This window comes from Prionailurus bengalensis, chromosome A3 (assembly GCF_016509475.1).
Source record: "Prionailurus bengalensis isolate Pbe53 chromosome A3, Fcat_Pben_1.1_paternal_pri, whole genome shotgun sequence".
Lineage (NCBI taxonomy): Eukaryota > Metazoa > Chordata > Mammalia > Carnivora > Felidae > Prionailurus > Prionailurus bengalensis.
In genome coordinates, this window is record NC_057354.1 from 52497491 (window position 1) to 52521706 (window position 24216).

The 24216-nt window shown below is 39.7% G+C and overlaps 1 protein-coding gene across 1 annotated transcript in view; it reads right to left on the reverse strand.

Annotated features, from left to right (window-relative positions):
• Positions 1 to 441: 441 nt before the first annotated feature.
• The window catches only part of LOC122496658 (sulfotransferase 1C1-like), a 44246-nt gene continuing 20471 nt past the window's right edge, over positions 442 to 24216 (reverse strand). The window contains exons 4-8 of the mRNA XM_043603032.1: positions 7598 to 7695; positions 4612 to 4738; positions 3572 to 3666; positions 2213 to 2393; positions 442 to 1979 (exon numbers count right to left, since the gene is read on the reverse strand). Of these exons, the coding sequence (XP_043458967.1) occupies positions 1867 to 1979; positions 2213 to 2393; positions 3572 to 3666; positions 4612 to 4738; positions 7598 to 7695 (614 nt within the window). The 3' untranslated portion in view covers positions 442 to 1866. The remainder of the gene's footprint in view (positions 1980 to 2212; positions 2394 to 3571; positions 3667 to 4611; positions 4739 to 7597; positions 7696 to 24216) is intronic.

The window sequence follows — 24216 nt, forward strand, 5'->3', positions numbered from 1 at the left end:
CAGTATATAGAGGAATGTGTGTGTGTGTGTGTGTAAATATGTAATATGTGATTAGAAGGATATTATATTGCCCTGGATACGTGGATAGTCACCTTCTCCATCATCATGATTTTATAGAGCTGGGACTAAAGACTTAAAATTGAATGAAGCCTGGGACACCTGAGTGGCTCAGTCAGTTAAGCCTCAGACTCTTGATTTCAGATGTGATTCATGAGATAGAGCCCCACTTTGGGCTCTGCTGACAGCATGGAGCCTGCTTCGGATTCTATCTCTCCCTCTCTCTCTGCCTTCCCTGCCCCCCTCTCAAAATAACTAACCAGGTAGCTAACTAAAATTGAATGAAGCCATTACTTCTTGTTAGTACTCCAAGTATTGTTTTAAAGCATATATCAGAACGTTGTGAGAGAGAAATCCATGAATACTCTGCAACTGAAACTGATGGAGAATACAAGAATGGAATTTATTTTTATAATAAAAGTAAAAAGAATTTTACAATTCATAAAAGAATAGTTGCACATTTTCCCAATTTGTGAACTCCAGACGCATTACAGATATTCCCTTTATTTGCCCAGGTCATACTGTGTACAGAAAGGGAGTTTTAGCAGTCTGCTGTCTATATTTTTAGGTAGCTCTTAGAATGTGAGCTGGGAATGTGGTGTGGGTGTTCACTGATAAAAAATGTATTTACTATTCAATCATGCTGGTTCACTTCACCATGTATTTTCTCAGAGCAGCTTGGCACTGCACAAATACTGTACTGGATTATTTGCCATGTGGTTAATGATTTTCATGCTTAGAAAGTATGACGATGAAAGAATGCAAATGGGGCTTCTTTTGTTCCTGCACAGAGTTGATAATATTCTGTATATTATGATTTAGTGGCATAGGAATGCAGTACTCCCACAAACTGTACCTTCCTGACATCCTTTTAAAATAATACATTGATATTCACACTACTTGTGTAAATGATGCTAGACACTTTCTTGAGACAGATTTTAATGAAAAAAAGAGGCAGAACATAATTACATGTGTAGCTGAATAATTTATCAATATTGACCATTTTGCTTAGAGCCTCTTTTTAAGAAGCATGAAAGATGATCCTTCCAGAGATGTGATACTCAAGATTTTCTTAAAGTGCATGTGGTGCTGGTATCTTATTTTCTTTGAGGGAGGGGGGCTAATTTGAAGATTTTTCCTCCATTTCTCTCTAAAAAGCCCATCTGAAATATATATTGTTTTCTGCCTGTCTGCCTTGTGTTGGTCTCAAAAGTGAACTGCATCTGTTTCTGTTTCTTGTGCTGCTTATCACCCATTCCTTTCTGGCCTTTCTTCATGTCCAGCTTGAGACCTCCTGAGTCAGGCATAGTTCACTGGCTTCCCTTCTTTTTACCTTCTGCACCTCATAACCTAATACTTCCAAGAGCTGGGCCATCCTCTGTGTCTCGTTGTTGATGGTTAAGGATAAAACCTGGTTCCCTTTTCACATTCTCCATAGTGTTCACCTTCTCCTTCTCTGCTTCTCACTCACTTTATCTTATGTTGAAGTTCTACTCTTCTCTATTTCTCTCTTTTAATGAATTTTGCATCCAGAAAGCCAGGCTATTGTGAGATAGTGATTGGGTTATATCACGGGTTTGCAGATAAGCACACCATCACGTGGTGGGTGTCTATGTGAATGATCATGTAATTTAATTTTAAATTTCTACCCAAGATTTGGTTGCATTTGGATGAAGTATATCACAGTGGCATAGAATTTCTGAGAGTGTAGGAAAGCTCAGGATTAAAGTTTAAGTATTCTTGATTATGAGGCTCAAGTGTCTAAAATCTAGGAAGGAGGTCCTTGACTGATGGGCTCCCCTGTTGCCCTCAGATCTCTGTGCGGAAGGTCAGGGTGCTCCCTGCCATCTTCTTCTGGTAGTCCTTGTCAAATTCTTCATTCTGGGTCACAGTGAAATGGCTCTTCCAGTCCCCAGGCATCCCTGAAATGGAGCAAAGTCTCAGTGATTACCACACAAGAGTACAGGGTGGAGTGAGCACACACCCTTGGAACCAGGATAAGAGTGGGAAAAAAAAGGAAGTTTGCCTCTGAAAAATTATGTAGTGTCACTGACAAGAATGCATAATGGGGCAAGAAACATTACTGGAAAATCTAAGCAGAGTATGGGGACCACAGAGTCCAATCTGGCATCTGAGAATATGAGTCTTAACGTACCTTTCCTCATAAAAGGGGAGATAGAGTGGTCCAGGAAGCTGATAGGCAAAGTGGTGTAGTTGGCCATTGGGTTGTGCTTCATTACATCAAAGGATGTGTGATAGATGATTTTATTCAGAATTTCCTCTGGTATTTCTTTCTCCAAGAACTTCAAAATCTTCTGAATTTCCCGCTTTGGGTCCTGTATGTAGAATAGTTATACAAAGCAAATAATTTGAGTTTTCCATTAAGGATGACATTCTGTGTGGACAAACAGTGTTTGGGGAGAAATGAGTTAAGGGATCAGTTCAAATATATTCAATAAACATCCCTCAGGTGACGACTATGTGCAAAGGTGCTGCCAAGACACAAAAATGAGAGCTGTTCCTGCCCTCAGGAGGCTCATGCTGCAATAGGGAGATGAATGTAGACATAACTAACTGTAAGAACTGGCCCAGAAAACATGCTGTACACACACACACACACACACACACAGAGAGAGAGAGAGAGAGAGAGAGATTGAGATCCATGAGATTTGTTGAAAGCAGCAATTATGTTTCCTGGTAGAGATGAGGAAAAGTTGTATAAAGGAGAAAAAATGTTGCAGGTGAGTCATGGTATGACCAAATTTAGTATTTGAGCTATAAAAGATGACAAAAAGTCTGTGAATTTAATAGAAGGTCAGTAAGGGGATGAATACAAAGGAATCTCAAGTTGCTACAGAAATGTGAGTTCTTGTGCACTGGTTCTTTGATCAAAGAGTTGCAGAAAAGGAGCTATAGCTTTTGATTAGATTTCTCACCATTGGCACAAGAAGTAGTTTAATTCTAGGACACTAACCCTGGGGTCCTGAGAGTGATTTTGTCATGCCTCTCATACACAATGATTTGAAATGGAAAAATCCATCCTCTGTCCCAATATGTGAGATTAATCCTGCCAATGATTAAACTTCAGTTTGTGATGTGGGCCTGGGGTGTGGAAGAGGGAGAAGGAAACTGTCCCTCCACGTTCACTGAACACAACTAGGCACTTTGCATATGTGATCTTATAAATCCTTATAATAATTTCATGAGATACAAAATGAGATGATACCCACTTTGTAGGTGAAGACATGGTTCATGAGTGTCAGAATTAATTCAACTATAAAGACATGTGATATTTCCTGAGGAGGAAGGATCTTCCAGAAACTTTGAACTGAAGCAAAGAAAATTGAGAAGAGCAGAAAAGTAGTTAGAACTTTCAAGGGTAAAACTGAGTCAAGAAGAGTGTCATGGAGAGAAAGGACTTGCACTGAAGGCTCTCCTGTGGGCAAGCCCACAAACAGGATCACGACTGTGGTTTGCTGCCCTGGAGAATATGGTAGACTGCACTGCCCCTCACCTCCTTCATGTCCTCATAGAAGATGTAGAGAATACGGTGCTGGTCTTTTGCATCCCACCATCCCTTCACATGGTCATACCAGGAGCCCCATAGCACTGGAGGGAACAAGAGAGAAGTGGGAGGGGCATCAATATCAACTTGAAACTTATACAATGAGCATGGATGTCTCAAATAAAAGGGAAAAAGGCATAGAAGACAAAGACCCTGGACAGAATTCTTATTTGCAGAAGACAGTTTTTTTTTTTAATATTTAGGGAGATGATAAGAAGTATTCTGGATTCCTTGGTTTTATATTTCTTCTCTGGAACTTAATAGCACATTAGATACTGTGTAGTTGCCAGGAGTCATAATCTTTCTTTCTTTTGCATCACTACATGATGCCTAGATTAGTGTTACACAATAAACATTGTATCCTAGTAGGCTGATTTTCATTCTGGAAAATCTATAATTACCAGATATTTGGGCACCTTTACTCTCTGTAATGGTGAATGAGAGGAAGAGAGGTGCACTGGGTGTCTTCTGTTGGCCCTGCCAAATCCACTCTGCACCCTCCTCCACCCTGTGAGGTTGACCTCTAGGGACTGCGTCGATGCCTCCTTTGTGCTCAGACTTCCACCTGGGCTTTGCCAGGAAAAGGTACTCAGAGGCTTTTGCGGGTAAAGGAGAGTAGGGAAGGTATTTTTATTTCCCTGATGCTCTTCCTGTTGGCTCACTGTTGTGGTCTGTTTCCCTTAATGAAGGCTTCAGCTCCTGTTAAGGGGCCCTGTCCTTTTTCCAGGGGGCAATGGCTCCCTGCTCGTACTCACCCAAGAACACTGTATTATCACCTGTTTGTTTCTTTAAACTCTGCCCCGTAGCTTTCTAAATAGTCTCTTGGTTAAATTCTCCCCAAATGATCCAGCTTGAATGTGCCATCACACCCTCCCATGACCTTGATGACTACAATCATTCACTGAAAACCCATCCTTTCTGAAGTCAGTAGTGAACAAGGAAACATGAATGAATAAGGACACATGCACCCACAATTTCCTTTCACTTACCTTTACCAGCTTTGAATGCCTCAACAAACTCCTCCCATGTACCAGGGTTAGGTAGTAGTGCAGCCATTCTTGAGAAATGGTAGTAGGACACCACAGTGTCTTTTGCATTTCTAGCCACATAGATAATCTGAAATCAGCCAGCAAGTGATTGAGACAGAGAGAAAACAAAACACAGAAATATTATTGCTCGATGCAGAGGACCTTAGTATTAGAAGAATCTTAGACTATCCCATTTGAGTATCTGAACGTGTGTGCCTTTTCTGTGATCGGGATGACCACATTTTCCAGTTTATCCAGAGTTCCAACATATATCTGTGGTTTCAGATAATGATTAGGAGCATCCCTCCTTTTCTTAAAAGTACCCTGGTTTGCCTGATAAATACTATGGTCACCCTAACTATGATATTCCTGGAGGCTAAAGAGGCCCCTGTGTTTTTTTTCCAGTGTGTAAGGTAGGTCCTCCTTGGCTTGCACTAAGTGAGGACTCTAGGTTATTTTATGGGGGTAGCTAATGCAGTCAGCCATTTGGTCTCATCTGCACATGATGAACTGCAGCTTTATAGATTACTGATATCACTCTTACTTTTCATTTGTGGTAAGATTGCAGGACTTTTGACGGCAGTGCTAAGTCTCCCTTTGGAGCTGCTTGTGATGATTCTTTTCATTGGAAAAGCAGGGGTGTGGTCTGGCCAGGGAGATGTCACCTCTTTGCTTTGTGTCCTGTGGTTCCCTTTTTCCCACTCACTGTCCAGGCTCTAATGCCCACCTGTGCTGCTGTGTGCATTCTCAGCAGAGCCAGAGAGGAGGAGCACATTAATGGTGTCACAAGCATTTTCCCATGTCTCACTTACTGAACAGAATTTCTGTGTCCAACACAACCATTCACCCAGTGGTATTTCTCTCTCAGCCAATCTCCCCAGGCTCTTGCTTTCCCAGCTGCCTTTCCCCCACTGCTGTCTTAGAGGAGCACAGACCCAACATGTTTCTCTGCCTCTTTTCCTACTGCTTGATTTTTCTCTGATATTTGTGAAAGCATGTAGGGAACCAAAAAGTGTGACACAGCTGCCCCATCTTATAATGTAAATACATTTCTTAATGCTGGTGTTGGTTACTGCCTTTTTGTAAACTTGAGTAATTGTGAAGGGGCAGTCTGTGCTAGACGGGGAACATATCCAGTGTGCTTGTGGCAGGAGTCTGATGACTGGATATGACCTAATGTCCAGGACATTTTCTGAGAGCCTGCTGACTTATCTGTGTGAATCCCTCATGGCTGCTGTAAAAAGTGTACTGGCTTAAACAATAAGAGATTTATTCTCTTATGGTTCTAGAGGCTAGATTTCACTGGGCTCAGGTCAAGCTGTTGGCAGGGCTGGTCCCTTTGGTGGCAGTAAGGGAGAATCCCTTCACTTGCTGTTGCTAGCCCCCAAAGGCCACTTGCATTCCTTGGCTCTTGACCCAATCCCTGGCTTCACTTTTCACATCTCCTACTTTTTACTTTGATCTTTTTGTCTCCCTCTTCTAAGAATCCTTTTGATGATATTTAGGGCCCACCTATTAATCTAGGATAATCTTCTCATCTCAAGATCCCCAATTTAATCAAATCTGCAAATCTCATTTTACCGTATAAGGTAGCATTCACAGGTTCTGTTGATTAGGACATGGATATCTTTAGGGGATGGCTATTTAGCTTACCACTGCATCATAAAATGAAAATCTTGGCCTAAACTCTCTAATGTCACTTCCTGCTCAAATAATCCACAATTCTAAACAGATAAAAGGAGGTGCCATCATTGAGATTTTTACATTTTTAGAAGGCTGATTTTTATAAAAAGAAGGTGCTAGTATGATGACTAACAAAATGCTATTGTGTCTTCTCACACTGAATCTATAATACCATTTGGAAATAATATTGCTTGTTGAGCATCAAGAGTCACATGAGTTATCTACCTGTGGGAACAAAGCAGGAAGTTTTCACAAATCAAAATGACCTGGGTATAATCTCAGAGAAGCAGGTAATGAATGGGCTAGCATATTGGAATGTGGAATCTTATTCAATTGTATTGTACCTTGTTTGGAGATGGGAGATGGGCAAGATGAAGAGCTGATGACTCATGGAAGCCCAGAAAAAAAAAAAAAGAGTCAAAAGCAATCACTTGCCCTGTGTATCTGAGCACCACACATAGGGGAAATTGTCTTGACTAAATAGACTTGACCCTTATGGTTTTCTTGGTAAGGGTTCAGTATGGGTTTCTAAAGTAGCTTGCCTGCAAGGAGAAGATGTTCTGGTCTAGTTGATACAAACATTTTGATTCTGCTGGATGGCTACACTTTTCACTGCAAATTTATAAGTCCGTATTTTGCTTATATTCCATATTTCATTGACTTTAAGACTCACTGATGAAGCATATATCAAAAAGCAACACTAGCATTTTGCTTTACATTACACATTGATCCTGAATTTGGAAGGTCAAAATAAATGAAAATTTTTGAAAACGGAGGACATAGTGTTATAACAGTTCCTGGGAGCTTGCTCCACAAGATATTCTGTAAGGGTGGTCAATGTAGTATCATGGTCTTATGGTTGTTCATCTTTCTTTGTATTGCTCTACCTTTCCCTTCACAAGTTTTCCCTAAATAAATCACTTTTATACCTTGGCTTTTGCTTCTTAGATGATTCAAACTAAGATAAAAGCCTTCTTCAGGAAATATGTGCTTTGTTTCACAACTTGTTGTTTTTGGATGTGGGTTCACTGGCAGCTAATCAGAATGATTTTGTATGAAAACTTCCTAGTATATACCCAGAAATAATATTTTGAAGAAAGTTGGATCCAGGATGGAGTATGTGGGAATGTGGAGGTAAGGACACCATCTGCTGTATACCTTCATTGGTTATTTATCTTTCAACATCTTTGATTGTTTCCACTTAGACAGAGATAGTGTTTGTCCATATGAACAAAACTGGGATTGAAGAGCTGGATTTTCCTACCTTTGAATTTTCTTTCCAGAAGGAAGGTGGCAGCAACTGAACAGGAAGGTGAGTCTTCATAGTTCTAGGAGAAGGCATTTTTTCGGCCAGATCTAGACCTGGGAAAGAAGGCCACACCATTTGCTTGAACATTTTTCATCATCAGCCCCCTGCATTCAATATTATTGTTTGTTAAATATCTAGAATGAGATTTACCAAATAGTTGTCTTTGCCTGAAATTATGGTTTTACATGTCTAAATGCTTCCCTCCTGGTGACACCTCTACCATCCATTCAGGTAGAGGAAATCACTGATGAGATACCGGAAACCACCAAGGGAGGCAACATTACTCTTCTTATTTGATGGATTGGTTGTACTTGTGTGGGAAGATGAAGATGCTTTGGGAGGTCTGAGGATGGTGATAACTATGACCCCAACAAGCACTTGGATATTTTGTCCTTTGGGGTTTTCTATTACTGCAATGGAGAGTAGATTAAAGCAGCTGGAGAAGAGCTGGTGTCCCTCTTGATGTAGGTGAATTTCTAGCCAGCTCTACAACACAAGCAATTCCACTGATCTTTCTTCCAACCTTTACTTTCCAGGCCAAGAACTGCAACAGTCACTATCCAAACACCACACTGGTCTCTGTGCTAGGATGTATTTTCAGATGAAAAATTGAGCCTTACAGTAGTCAAGTAATTTCAGTAATTTCTCCAAGTTTGTAACTATGACAGCCAGGGCTGGAAATCAGTTAGTCTTTGGTGTGGAAAGCCAATGGAGTGGGGGGAGGTGGGGCTCAAGAGACTTCATGAAAAGCACCAGAGAGGCAAGGAACAATTAGATAAATCACAACCAAATCCTCCTTGGAAACAGAATGTCCAATCCTGAGTGTTAAAATACCAAATATAGGCTGGGATTTGGCCACACACAGTACCAGTCTCAGGGAGGGGGCTTGTCACTGAGGCAGATAGGCAGACTTGGTTGGAGAAGCACAGCTTCTAGTGGCGAATCAGAAGGAGGAGGCACCCCCTGGAGACCTGGCAGTGATGGGAAATAAGGAAGTAAGAGAAAGAAAAATAAAGATTCTGCAGAAATGAAAGAAACAGCATGCCAATTCTTCCTCCCCACCAACCACCAATGCTGTCCATGAACAAAACTGCACAGTAGAGGGCCGAATGGACAGAAGAGGGTGCTTTCAAACTAGAAATTATGACAATAAAATGAATACAAACATAAAAGCAGATCTCATGAATACAAAACTAATATAAAAAACAGAAAAGGCAAACCGAAGCCTTTAACCTGATGAAAATTCTCCCCCCAAAACCAACTACAATCCTAAACAAAATTGTGATACAATACTCCAATCTTGATTAAATATCCAAAACAAACGTTTGGGAAAAGGAACAAACAACTCAGAAATATAAAAATTAGGAAATGAAATAGACAAAATTTATTTATAAAAATAAATAAAATAAAATATATAAAAAAAGAAAAGGGGATAAATGAGAAAAGATTTTATGGAACTGAGAAAAGAAAAAGCACAATAACATAAGAAGGGAAGATTAAATCATAAGGTTGACAATGAAGGATAGGTTTGAAAGGAAATTTAAAAAAAGATGTTGAAGAAAAGCAAGAAGGTAACCAAGAGATGGACAATGAGGTAAATAAACAAGTAAAAAGGGTCAGAGAGAAAGTGTCTGATCTGGAAGACAAGCCTGGCAGCTCTAACGTTGGTATAAACTGCAGTTCCTGAAAAGAAAATGAAAATGGTGGAATAGAACTAATATTTAAACTTATAATATGAACAAACTTTCTTGAAAAGAAGACTTGAATTTGTTGAGATTTTAGCTAAACTATTCCATAATATTGTCTCGTAATCCATTCTGGGTGGCCAAGCAGCCTACAGGGGCCTTGAGCATGCCAGTTCACGCCCCAGCTGCATAACAGTCGGCAGAGACTACCCAATGGCCCTGAGATCAACAGTGTCTGTTACCTCCCAAGGCCTTCCCTGGGAGCACCCCTTTAGATAAGACCCTTGTAGAGCCTACCAAAACCCTGATCGTTTTGGTTTGGATTGACTGTTCTGGACTTAGCCCAGAAGCCCCAAAGCTTTCTACTTATGTACCTTAATAAGGGCATGTGCCCCAAGTCCCATCTCTCTACCAGCATCCTGCCTTGACCTCTCATTTGGTCACTCAAGGCATGCCCTGTACTTCCTCCAGGACCAAGGAGTAGTGGACAGTGCTATTTCAATTCCTTATGGTCTTTCCTTGAACTGAGGCTCACCAGACCACCAAATGTTAATTTAACAAAGTCATAATTAGGTTCACAAGTAGGATGGACTAAATCAGCTTGCTTTTGATAATAAGAAATGCATTTTAGTTTCAATGGCTTACTGACGGGCTTTATCATGTGCATAATTCCATGGGGGAGGAATCCACTGCCTACTGGAATTTGGTTGCACTGCTTTGCCCTACTGCATACTGCCTTTTCAGAGAGCTGCCCCAAGTTTCCATCCCAAAAGTGCACGTTACAAAAAAAAGCAATGATAATTCTCCCAAACCTTGAGAGTATTGCTAATCAGAGCTGGTTTGAGGGGCCATGGATGTATTTCCCACTTATTAATGCCCAAGATTACCCTCAGTGGCTGTTAGACTTTGAGCATGTTTCTCAGCTTGTAGTACAGACCCAGATGCTGACTGTTAGGGGCAACTAGCTAAGATTTTAGCAATATCCTCTTGCCCTTAGTTAACAGAAGGGAATATGTGAGTTGCACACCCGGCTCATATATAGGGCCACATAAATGTGCAGTGCCCCTAAGAGGAGAGGGACACTCCCTGTCTCTGATTGGCGGTGCTTATGGGATGTACTAGGACTCTAAGTTATAACTTGGATGATAGGGATGTCCTCACTGGGGAGGTAATGGCCCCTCAAAAAGACAAGAGTGGCTGGGTCCCACGGTCCCTCTGTCACTGCATACCTTGCTGCTGTGGCAGTTTGTCCCCTGACCCTATGAGGTATCAGGGGTCCCACTCCTGGTGTATAGGGGCACAAAATCTAATAGCCAAGTACAAATGACTTGAGCACCTGGTGCCTGCATCAACTAAAACTGTCTGAGGAAATTAGCAAGCTCTGTACTAAATGGAAAACACTCATAGAAGTGCTGTGGGCACTGCTCAGTGTTGTGGTGTACCAACAGACCAAGGGACTGGTTCTATACTTTAGGGACCTGGGGCCAGCCCTAATGATTCTGCCACTGCTGGTCTGATGGAGACTAACACTAAACCCAGTGAAGTCAATTGGGACACCCTGGAGAGGGAAGCAGCAGGTATTGGCCACTGGGGACGTCTACCACAGATTTTTCCAGTGAGGATTCAGAAAGTCAAATCAGTGGTGGGTAATAGAGAATTAGAAACTGAAATTTGAAGCTTTACACACCTCAAGATTAAAAATATCTGAAAGGACTGTAGAGCAGGAGGAAGGGAAAGGGGCTGACTGGCTGTTGAGAGTGTTTAATACTGACTCTGAGCTATTATTACTCAACTCACAGACATGAGTCAACTAGTCAGTATTTACAAGAAGCCCCAAATGGATAACTTTTTAAAAGTCCAAATTCTGGACAGACACAGATGGCCCAACCCCCAACCCACAAGAGACTACCCCAGGACTAATTCAACCAGAATTAAAGCAAAAACTGCAGCCACAGATTGTCTCCATGTCCTAACTGGGATTTCTAATAACAAGGGAGAATCCAAACCCAAAGGCACAAGCCTCAAAGATATAGAGGGCAAATTCCACTCTCTGCTTACTTGGATTTTCAAGGTTTGTTGTGAAGTCTACCCTTTTATCATAGTTATTACTGCAAAGATTCAAAGCCAGTGGAAGATATTCAATGAGGCCCAACTCCTTTCCTGTATGATTGATATGGTCCTGTGGGTATATCACTCCTTTGAATATAGCAACCTATCCAGATGACCTGGATTTCATCTCCAATCTGAGGAAGTCCCAATTGATTATGAATCCAGAGAATTCTTCTTGCAGGGAGCCTCCACCAAATGACAGGACCAAACTTCATTTTAAGAGGACCTCCCATAATATTCTGGAGGCCATGCTGGGAATAGACTTGACAGTTCTTCCTTCATGAGGGAGACACTCTGCCAGCTGGGGGTCCAGATCTCATATCTGGACAGTTATGGTGCAAGCTTCTCTCAAAAACTCATGTTCATTTTGAAAAAGATCCCAATCTCAATGGCCCAGATGACTTTAGGGGGTTTCAAAGCTCCCTCTGCCCCAAACAACATCACTGACCTGTGGGTCTGACAAACCCCCAGAGCATTACCCTAGAACTGAATGGCTCATGGAACTTGTCACCTCCTGGGGATAATTGCCTATTCATGACTCAGTAGTCCACAGGGACTAAGGCAGTAACCTGACATTCTTTTCTTTGTTAAACACCATAGCCCAAGTCATAGGAATCCCAGGTAATCCTAAATTTCTCAAATAATCTACAGCCTACAAGTCAAAGCCAATAAAACCACAAAGGGAGTACAAGGAAAGCTGGCTATGGCTTTCCAAACCAGTTGCCAGTGGTGGTGGCCTCCCTGGCTCTCTTTTTCCCTATTATAGGTTTGCATGCACTTACTTCATGACATGCCTAGTAGAATAAACTCAAATTCCTGGATTTCTCATAAAAGGTGCCAGACAGTAACCTGCCCAATTGCCTCCTCCAGGAAAAAAAACTAAATACACCACATTATTGACTGAGTACACAGGACCTAAGGTCTGTCATTAGAGATATACTTGAATTGGGGTCAGTAGGCCCCCCATCTCACACTTTAATAGCCTGGTCTGGTCAGTGTGAAAACTGGCTACCAGTTAATGGAGATTAACTATTGACTATTATTGGAGGTGGGGGGGTGCCTGGGTGGCTCAATCAGTTAAGTGTCTGACTCTTGGTTTCAGCTCATGTCATTATCTCATAGTTCGTAAGACTGAGCCCCACGTTGGGCTCTGTGCTGACTGTGTGGAGCCCGCTTGGGAATCTCTTTCTCCCTCTATCTCTGTCCCCCGGACCCCTGTTCACCTCTCCCCTTCTCTCTCAAAATTAATAAACTTAAAAAAAAGAAATACTTAAAAAAACACAATTGACTATCAAAACTTAAATGCACAGGTTTCTATCATTAAGTTTCCCATTCCCAGTATTATAGACATGGTAGATGACATCCAAAAAGCATGCGGTCCTTACTTTGATGTCCTAGATCTAGCCAACGTGTTTCACTTGATCCTGATAATGGAAGACTCACAACTTCAATTTGCTTTCCGTTTCAAGGGCGTTTTGAACCTTTACTTGGGTGCCCATGGGTTATTTAAACATTTAAGCACCCTGCTTTTGCATATAACCAATGCAGACAAGATTTAAATTCACTCCAATTAACCCACTGTAGCCTTTGATATTATATAAGTGACATTCTCCCTTTGGAACCTTTTGAGGATGCCATCCAGGAGACTTACACTTAGTAATGTATTTATAGCAGAGAGGATGGGCCATTACCTTGCATAAGATCCAAGGACCAGCCACTTCTTTCAAGTTTCTAGACATAATGTGGCAGCTGAGGACTGTGAAGTTTCTCTCACTATAAAACATCAACTCCTTATAATTAAGCCTCCTGTTACATTATAGCAGGCAAAACACATATCAGGTGTCTTCACTTTTTGGGGGAAACACATTCTACATTTACCATTTTACTAAAACCTATTTGTGCTGTTAGATGCAATCCAGCTTCTTTCCATTTGGGAGAACCTCACCAAACTGTCTTGCATCTGGCCCAGCAAGCCATACAGCAGGTCCTGTCCTTAGTCTCTCTGGGCTCAGGCTTTTGAGTTGAATCAATGGAGATATTTGATTAGGTCTTGTGGAGTCTTGGGACTAAGCATGGCTTTATCTGACTGTCCATGGGACCTGGATCAAAGATCTGCCCCAGACAGCAGCTTAGCACATGCCACTTGAGCATGAAATTTTGGCAGTCCACTGGGCCCTTTTGGGAAAAAAAGCATTCATAGCCCACCCTGATTTGCAAAAAGTCCCCATCCTTCATTGGGTTAGTAATTCAACCCAGCAAAGGTTCAGCATGGTCCTGAGACCTCATTGTTAAAGTGAAAATGGTACCTTTAAAAAAGCTCAATCTGATGTCAAGGGCCTTTCCAGATTACAGGAGGGTGTGGCTCCTCAAAGCTCAGCCTCTTGCTTACTATTAATGAAGGCAAATGGTGGCACCCCCAATGTTGGCCCCTATAGCATTTTGAGAAGCTCCCTGGGACCAGTTGTCTGGCATGGAAAGGGAGTGAGTGTTCTTCACATACAGCAGTGCTGCCATCATACACAGTGCTGTCCATCAGCAGGCTGCAGTAGTCATCCCTAGTCAAGAAGGCCACTCCTCGCTTGGCCCAGATGGCAGGGTTGGTGGCAGTGTGCTTGGTTCCACAACAGACCACAAAGTGAGACTCCCAAGGGCATATATTTTTACTGACTCCTGAGCTCTTAGCCAGTGGGTTCTCAGTCTGGTTTGGATAATGGCAAAAGGATAATTCAATGTCTCTGGGTGTCTCCATTTGGAGAGGGACAGCCAATTCACTTATGCCAATTATAGTCACTCATGTCTGTGTAAAAATGCCAACAAACACCAGAAGCACATTCTAATAACATTGCAGACTCCTTGTTCCAACATTCTAATAACATTCCAGACATAACCTCCATATAACTATTCCTCCAGAGATGCCATGCCCACCAGAAGAGCAGACCCCTATTTCAGGCCACAGGGGAGCAACAACACTCACTGATTGGGGAAACAGGCGTGGAATCCTTTTCACCCTTGCTCTATCCAAACTGGTGGTAGATAATTGATTGCTTCTTTGTCCCCAAACAAAACTCTGGAAGATTATCAGGTCAGTGTGACAACTTGTGATGGCAAATTTGTTGTATCAGACTGCTGCTGCCCTCTGCTGGAGCTAGTGGGTATGTAAACACCATCATCAATACCTTCTCAGGATGCCTACAGGCTGTTCTCTCCAGAAACACTGCTTCCTATTGCTCAATATCCTCCTTAACCAGATATGTGCTTGTCCCCTTACACCCACCAGACATTACAGATTCAGATCAAGATAGCCTTCCACCTCCCAAGCAGTTCAATAATGGGCTCTGGAACATGGAATCTTGTGGAATTTCTGCCTAGCTCACTGGCCCCAAGCGGGTGGACGTATGGAGAGGAACAATGGCCTTCAGAGACATGCTTCTCAAATTTTAAACAGAAGGGAGGCCCCAAGTGGACAGAAATTTTCCTCGTGGCTCTAATACTGCTTGATTCCTGGCTCTCAGCTCTTCCTACCCCCACACCAAATACATCTTCTCCAAAAACTCCCTTCTGGTACTGACAGGGAACCCTGACTCCTCTGACATCAAGGAGGATGTCATTCACTTCTGTTCACTGGATGAATGCTTCCCTCACCATTGTGGTCTTTCCATTGTCTCACTGTCTTCCATATGCTGGCAACCTCATCAGGGGTGGATTGTACAATATGACCCTCTTCTAATAGAGAGCTCAATGGAACAAACCCTACCAAATTGCTTAGAGATCATGATTATACCAATTTCTTTGGCATGGATGATGGTCCAGTATTAGCCACAAAGGTAAGGACACTGGCCTTGCTCAATATTCTGGTTTTAAGGCAGGTTAATTAAAGGAATTTCATAGAAAGTTTTGTGGGAGATTGAAATTATGGCTTCAGGGTCAACTAGTGGGATTGTGGATCTCAGAGAGAAGAAAAAGGTATTCTGCCAGTGGATGCCAGTCACATTAAGAAATGAAGCCCCCAAAGAACCATAGAATCCAATGGTGGCTCTCAGTGGATGCAGGCCAGGTCTCTACCCCACCTTAGATGAAGAGGTAAATGACCTCTTGCTCCTAAGCAAACATGCTCCTCCTTTTGTTGCTATCCAGATTGCTTTCCCTGAAGGACACCCCACAAGCTAGTCAAATGCAAATGCTCTCTTTTACTGTGGCTACCTTGGATAATAGGGTTGTTGGTAGATCCCTCCAGCCCAACTCTATCTCAGGAGATGAGCTGGAACAAAATTAGCCAGGTATACAACTGTACTGAATGATGGCTGAGCACCAAGTGTTGCAGGCTCTATGTAGCAGGGGTCAATTCAGCAGGCACAAATTCTGACCCAGAGTTCATCTCTTCTACATTAAATGGTGCCAATGGAAGTGATGCTTAAAAGAGTCATTCCATCCTTACACCATGCTTCAAATTATATTTACCCCAGGCCAAATGGCCCTACTGTCATAACCAAATCAGACCCATCTTGGCTGGCAGGTTTGTGCTCTAACCACCCTATCATAGTTTTCATGGGGTTATCTCTGGATTGTACATCTGCCATCCACAAAATATCCCTACTGTGAGCCTATCAATGTATCCAGAATCTATACGCATTATGGATGTGGTCCCCATAAAGTTCAGTCATGGATATTGCATGCTCCTTTGCAAAGTGCACCCTGATGATCTAATGGAGCCCAATGAGGTCTGCCCATCTAGTAGTAGAGTCCACACTTGTAGTCCCACCCCGAGCCAGGCCTCTAGGACATGTACTTGGTATTTAACACCAGCAGCCACTTCTACCCTTCATGGATCTTCACCTGGGAAACCACCCTCTCCTGGCCTCACCATCCCCAAGCACAGCAATGCCTCAGATGACACTGCCCCAGCCCAAGAGCTCTTGCTGCCATTAGAGTTGTGACTGCCTTACAGACAGCAATGCCACAACCCAAGGGAAAGATGAGAGACAATGTACTTCAACCTTACTTGACCTTGGGATTCCCACCTTGAGATCACCTCTGCTCCAGGAAGGAAATGACTGTGGTAACTGTCAGCACAGAGGCCTCTATTTGTAAAAATGCCTCCACTTGATGGAACCTGAAGACCTCATAGATTCTACTTTTCTGAAAGAGCTATCTGCTTCTCTGGAGAAACTTGCCTCCATCAAAACAATTGCAAAACCTCTGTTGACTGCCTGGTGGTGGTAGACATCATTTTACCTTTGTGGCAAGCCAAACAATGTATTCTTAACCACGCTAGCCAAAATATAACACTTCTTTGCAAAACTTTCTTAACCATGCATATCATAAAAAGTTGATTATTATTGATCAACTCTGAAACATACCAAACTAAAATTATTATATTTTAAGATAAAGAAAAAAATTCTTACTCCAGGTAAAAGATGAAATAATTCATAAAGTCAAGAGAATTAAACTGGCATCAGACTTATCAAAAACAGCACACAAAGCAAGTAAACAGTAGAACATTTTCAAGAAACTTAAGGAAAGAAAGTGTGAATGAAAGATATATCCAGGCAAGCTGTGCTTCAAGTATCAACACTATAGAAAACAGTTTAAAACATTCAAGAACACACACAGAATACAATATATATGTATTTTCCTGAACAATTCACTAGGGTAAGTTTGATTTAACCAAAAGGAAAAAATTAGTACAAAGATTGATAGTGAGAATTTCACATTATTTAATACTAGAACTAAAACTTAAAAGGGATGAAGGGATAGGTGGAAGAACAATATGTAAACCTTATAGGCTGTAATAAAGTAGAAAGAATGCAACTTAAAATTTAGAGTAGGATTACTGGTGATTGCATAAGTAACAGGGGGAATAAAAAATTCCTTTGAAACTGGCAGATCAGGTAGTAAAAGCTTAAGTAAGAAAAAAGAGGATTAAGTACTTATAAAAGGTGATAATAATACATAAGCAACCAATTGCTAGAAAAAACTTAAGAATTTTCTAAAGAAAAAAAAAATGAAAAACTCCCACACAAAGCCATCCAAATTGGTAAGGAAGAAGTAAACCTTTAACTATTTGCAGATGACATGATACTATATATAAAAAACCCCTAAAAACTCCACCAAGAAACTATTAGAACTGATAAATAAATTCATCAGAGTCACAGGATACAAAATTAATGTACAGAAATCTATTGCATTTGTATACAATAATAACTAAGCACCAGAAAGAGGAATTGAGAAAGTGACCCCATTTATAATTGCATCAAAAATAATAATATACCTAGGAATACAGTTATCCAAGGAAGTGAAAGATCTGTACTCTGAAAACTATAAAACATTGATGACATAAATTGAAGATGACACACATAAAATGGAAAGACATTCCATGCTCATGTATTGGAAGAACAAATATTGTTAAAATGTTCATACTACCCAAAGTAATCTACACATTTAATGCAATCCCTATCAAAATACCAACAGCACTTATTCTCAACAAATAATCCTAAAGTTTGTATAAAACCACAAAAGACCCCAAATAGAACAATTTTGAAGAAGAAAAACAAAGCTGGAGGTATCACAATTCTGGACTTCAAGTTATACTACAAAGTTGTAGCAATCAAAACACTATGGTACTGACACAAACATAGACACAGAGCGATAGACCAGGATAGAAAGCCCAGAAACAAACCCAAAATTATGTGATCAGTTAATCTTCAACAAGCAGGAAAGAATATCCAATGAGAAAAAGACTCATTCTTCAACAAGTAGTGTTGGGAAATTTGGACAGCTACATGCAGAAGAATGAAGCTGGATCACTTTCTTACACCATACACAAATATCACTTCAAACTGGATGAAAAAGGCACCTGGGTGACTCAGTCAGTTGAGCATTTGACTTCAGCTTAGCTTATGATCCTGCAGTTTATGAGTTTGAGCTCCACATCAGGCTCGCTGCTGTCAGCTCCTTCAGATCCTCTGTCCTCCTCTCTCTCTGTTCCTCCCCTGTTTTTGTTCTCTTTCTCAAAAATAAATAAAACTTATAAAATGGGTGAAAGACCTAAATGTGAGACCTGAAACCATAAACATCCTAGAAGAGAGCACAGGCAGTAATTTCTCTGACATTGGCCATAGCAACATTTTTCTAGACATTACTCCTGAAACAAAGGAAATAAAAGCAAAAATAAACTATTGGAACCACATCAAAATAAAAATCTTCTGCTCAGAAAAGGAAACAATTAGCAAAACTAAAAAGACACCTTACTTAATGGGAGAAGATATTTGCAAATTATATATCTGATAAAGGGTTAGTATCTAAAGTATATAAAGAACATATATAATTCAATACCACAAAAACCAAGGGCATTTGCCACTAAAGTGGGCAGTTTTGCCACTAAAGTGGGCAGAAGACATGAATAGACATTTCTCCAGGAAGACTTAAAGATGGCCAACAGACACATGAAAAGATGTTCAACATCACTCATCATCAGGGAAATGCAAATCAAAACTACAATAATGGGTGCCTGAGCGGCTCAGTCGATTGAGTGTTGGACTTTGGCTCAGGTCATGATCTTGCAGTGCATGGGCTTGAAACCTTCATAGCTCAGAGCCTGGAGCCTGCTTTGTATTCTGTGTCTCCCAATCTCTCTCTGCCCCCTTTTCATGCTCTCCCTGTCTCTTTCTCTCTCTCTCTCAAAAATAAACTTAAAAAATATATGTATATATTTAAAAAAATATGAGATATCACCTCACACCTGTCAGAATAGCTAAAATCAAAACACAAGAAATAACAAGTGTTGGTGAGGATGTGGAGAAAAAGGAACCCTTTTGCACTGTTGGTGGGAATACAAACTGGTACAATCACTGTGGAAAACACTATAGAGCTTCCTCAAAAAATTAAAAACAGAAATACTCTACAATATAGTAATCACAGTACTGGGCATTTACCTAAAGAATATAAAAACATTAATTCGAAAGGATATATGGACCCCTATATTTATTACATCATTATTTACAATAGCCAAAATATGGAAGAAGCCAAGTGTCCATCAATAGATGAATGGATAAAGAAGATGCAGTATTACTGAGCCATAGAAAATAATGAACTCTTGCCATTTGCAATGAGTTAATGACATGGATGGAGCTAGAGTGTATTATGCTAAGTGACATAAGTCAGTCAGAGAAAGACAAATACCATATAATTTCACTCATATGTGGAATTTAGGAAACAAAACAGATGAACAGAAGAAAAATTAAAAAAAAAGAGAGAGACAAATCAAGAAAAGACTCTTAACTATGAAGAACAAATGGATGGTTACCAGAGGGGAACTAGATGAGGAGATGGGTCAAATAGGTGAAAGAGATTATAAATACACTTATTGTGATGAGCACAGAGTAACATATAGAATTGTTGAATCACTGTATTGTATACCTGAACTAATATAGCACTGTATGTTTACTATAATTGGAATTAAAATAAAAAACTTAAAAAAATAAAAACTCCCACACATTTAAAAAAAAAAAGAAAAACAAAAAGGATATAACAAATAGGGAAAGAAACTAAATATTTCTTATTGCACATGACAATATTGTCACTAGCTAGACACCAAGACCTGATCTTACCCACCTGCTTGTAACCACCACCATTTGTCTCACATTTTCCATCAAGCTCTTCTTTTCAGCTTATCTCTTAACTTGGGCAAAAGACCCAATGGTCATGGCATCCTGTGATGGAAACCAAAACTATCCCTCAAGCAATAACGACTGCCCTGATGATGAGCTCCAACTGGCCCAGACCACCCAGACCAGTTTGAGCTCAACATTCAACTCACATCTGTGCAGATGGACCATGGAGTGACCTGTGGAGTGACCAACAGTTACCTTTACTTCATTATAATATAAAAATCTCCACCCAAGGAGGAGCACAGGCCTCATTAACATAACATGCAATGTATGTATAGGCATGTTTCCTTAAGGCGCATGCATGACGTTATGCCTCCCCCTTAACATACATGACAAAACTCCCCTTTCTGAATATTTATCCTAACCCTAAATAAAATGAACCCATTTACCCTTGTTGTGAGAGTCATGGCTTTGGAAATTGTTCCCCATGATCTCCTTATTTGCTGCAAATAAAGTTTCCTTTGTGTGACAGCTCTACCTGGTGTAGTTTTTATCTGTGACTCACTAAGGAGTAAACTCATGTTAGTTTGACATATGACATATGATATATGACATAATTGTGAACAAACATATCAGTCATATCAATAAATGTGAGTGGGATTAAATCATCTATTATAAATAGATGATTCAAGGGGTGCTTGGCTGGCTCAGTTGGAACAGCACATGACTCTTGATCTTGGGGTTGTGAGTTTGAGCCCCATGTTGGATATAGAGATTACTTAAGTGAATAAAAATAGGTTCAAATTGGCTCATAGGAGAAAACCCAATCATATGCAGCATAGAAGACACACCTAAAACACAAGAAAGAGTAAAAATAAAAGGGTAGATAGATATACAAAATGCAAATGGAAACTACAAAAAAGCAAGGATTATGGTATTATCAGATAAAGTAGTATTAACCCCGAAAGCATTATATAAGAGAAGAAAGGAACTCTAGAGGTGCCTGGGTGGCTTGGTCAGTTAAGGGTCTGACTCTTAATTTTGGCTTAGGTCATGATCTCGTGGTTCATGGGATTGAGCCCTGCATCAAGCTCTGTGTTAACAGTGCAGAGCCTCCTTGGGATTCTCTCTGTCCCTCTCTCTCTGCCCTTCCTTGTGCATGTACTTGTGTGTGCTCTCTCTCTGTCTCAGCATAAATAAATAAACTTAAAAAAAAAGAACTTTATAATGCTAAAGTCTCCATTATAATAATACAATAGAAAAATCATGAATATTTATGTACCAAATAACAGAATAACCACTTATATAAAACAGAAACCACAGTAGATGTAAGGAAAAATAGAAATACACTAATAATAGGATGTTTAATTCTTAGTACATGACAAGTCAAGTGGACAAAAAGAAAAAGCATATATAAGATTTAAGCAACATACAGAATATATTAGATCTGGATAATAGAGAATGTATTTTCTCAAGTGCACACAGAATATTTATAAAAATTGATAATATAGTACAAATGAATAATTTTCAAAAAGGTGGAATACTACAAACAACACTCTTTGATCACAAGTGCAATAAAACTAGTAATTAAATACAAAGCACCCCCCCCCCCAAAAAAACACCCTCCCATCTGGAAATTAAAAACATCTACTAAATGTCTCTGGTGTAAAATTACGGGAATTCTGAAAAATGTGGTAAAATGAAATGTAAAGAAAACACTACATATCAAAACCAAATATATTTAAAATAGCAATTGAGAAAAATGTATAGTCATAAACAGAGAATGGCTGAAAATGAATGGATTAAATCCCCAGCTCAAAGAACACTGACAAAATTCAACAGTGATTTATGATTAAAGACTCTGAGAAAATAAAGAATTGAAGGGAGCTTCTTTGCCCTGATAAAGAATATCTACAAAAAAGCTTTAGCTAGCATCATACTTGATGGTAAGACCTGGATGCTTTTCCCTTAAGATAAGGAAGAAGACAAGGATGTTTGCTTTCATAATTTCTGTTTGACATTGCACTGGAGGCTCCAGGGAATGCAATAAAGCAAGGACAAGAAAATAACAGATATCCAGACTGGAAAGGAAGAAGAAAAATATTCATTATTCACAGAACACATGATGGTTCATGTAGAAAACCCAATAGAATATACAAAAAAGTTACTAGAGTCAATAAGCTAGGATGCAGGATACAAGGTCCAATACAAATAGCAATTATATTTCAGTATACCAGCAACAAATAAAGATTAAAATAGAAAATGCCATTTATAATAGCATTAAATAAACATTTTTAAGGTTAAATTTGATTGAAGATGTGCCAGATTAAGTGATAGAAGGTACCAGACACCAGCAAGGGAAATTAAACAAAGCCTAAATAATTGAGATGAACCACATTCCCAGATCAGAAATCCTGATTTTGTTAGGGTAATACTTCTTCCCAAACAGATCAATAGATTCAATGCAATCCCAACCAAATATTGGAATATATTTTTTTCCTAGAAACTAACAGCCTGATTCTAGAATTTATAAAGATCCTAAAATAGCTAAAGCAACTTTGAAAAAGAAGAAATCTGAATTTATAATACCTAATTTCAAAGCTTATAAAGCTACAGCAAGCAGAAGGTGTAGTGTTGGCATAGAGATAGACACAAAATGGAGAGGAACAGAATAGAAAATCTAGAATATACCTATATATATATGGTTAGTTGATTTTGGAAAAGAGGCCAAGGTTATTCAATGGGAAAAAAAGATATATTTTTTTCAACTAATGGTGCTAAAATAGTTGACCCAATCAATAATGGGTTTTCAATAGGTACTATTTTAAAAATAAAAAAATAACTTGGGCTTGAGAGCTAATAATTTGCTCAATGTCACCCAGATAAACATTTGAAGCTGGGTTATTTGATTCCAAAGTCTATGGCTTTTCATCATTGGGTTGTCATCTATTACAAAAGCTAGTATTTGCCACTATTTACTTTATAAAAACATGACCTTTATTCTTAACTGATTTCAAGCTCTTCAAGGGTGCTGTCTGTGACTGTGTGCTGTTTCCTTTTTTTTTTTTTAATTTTTAAGTTTAATTTTGTGGTTTTTTTTCAAACTTTTACTTACATTCTAGTTAGTTAACATATAGAGTAATAATGGTTTCGGGAGTGGAATTTAGTGATTTATCACTTACATATAACACCCAGTGCTCAACACAGCAAGTGCCCTCTTTAATATCCATCACCCATTTAGCCCATCTCGTGGTCCCTGCTGGGACCAGGTGGCCACCCACCTCACCTCCATCAACCCTCAGTTTGTTCTTTATGGTTGAGTCTCATATGGTTTGTTTCCCTTTCTTTTTTTCCCTTCCCCTATGTTCATCTGTTTTGTTTCTTAAATCCTACATTTGATATCTGTGTATGTGTGCTGTTTCTTAGTATCTTTGGTGTGAAGTGTAATTGTTTGTTAATGATAATGATGCTATATATAATTTTGTTGGATTCTGTGGTTAACTGGTTATAGATGAAATATATTTGAAGATAATCCTCTATGCCAAAGGAGCACAATCACAGAGGAATATGGTTCTTAATCACTGGATGCTAGGAGTCCTCACCCTGCCTTCTCTGTGTTATACATTAATGATCACTCTTGAATTCCCAATCACCAGTAGGAAGTAAGCTGTCTGATGTTACCCAATTGCATATTTTATTTTATTTTATTTTATTTTATTTTATTTTATTTTTAGATTTTCTGTTAACAAAATTTCTTTTTTTTTAATTTCTTTTTAAAAATTTACATCCAAGTTAGTTAGCATATAGTGCATCAATGATCTCAGGAGTAGATTCTTTAATGCCCTTTACCCATTTAGCCCAATCCCCCTCCCATCTGGTAACCCTCTGTTTGTTCTCCACATTTAAGAGTCTCTTATGTTTTGTCCCCCTCCCTGTTTTTATATTATTTTTGCTTCCCTTCCCTTATGTTTATCTGTTTTGTATCTTAAAGTCCTCACATTAGTGAAGTCATATGATCTTTATCTTTCTCTAATTTTGCTTAGCATTATACCCTCTAGTTCCATCCATTTAGTTGCAAATGGATTTCATTCTTTTTGAATCTTATGGGAGTCCTCTGTGCTTCCTGGATTTTGATGTCTGTGTCTTTCCCGGGTTAGGAAAGTTTTTCTTTTTT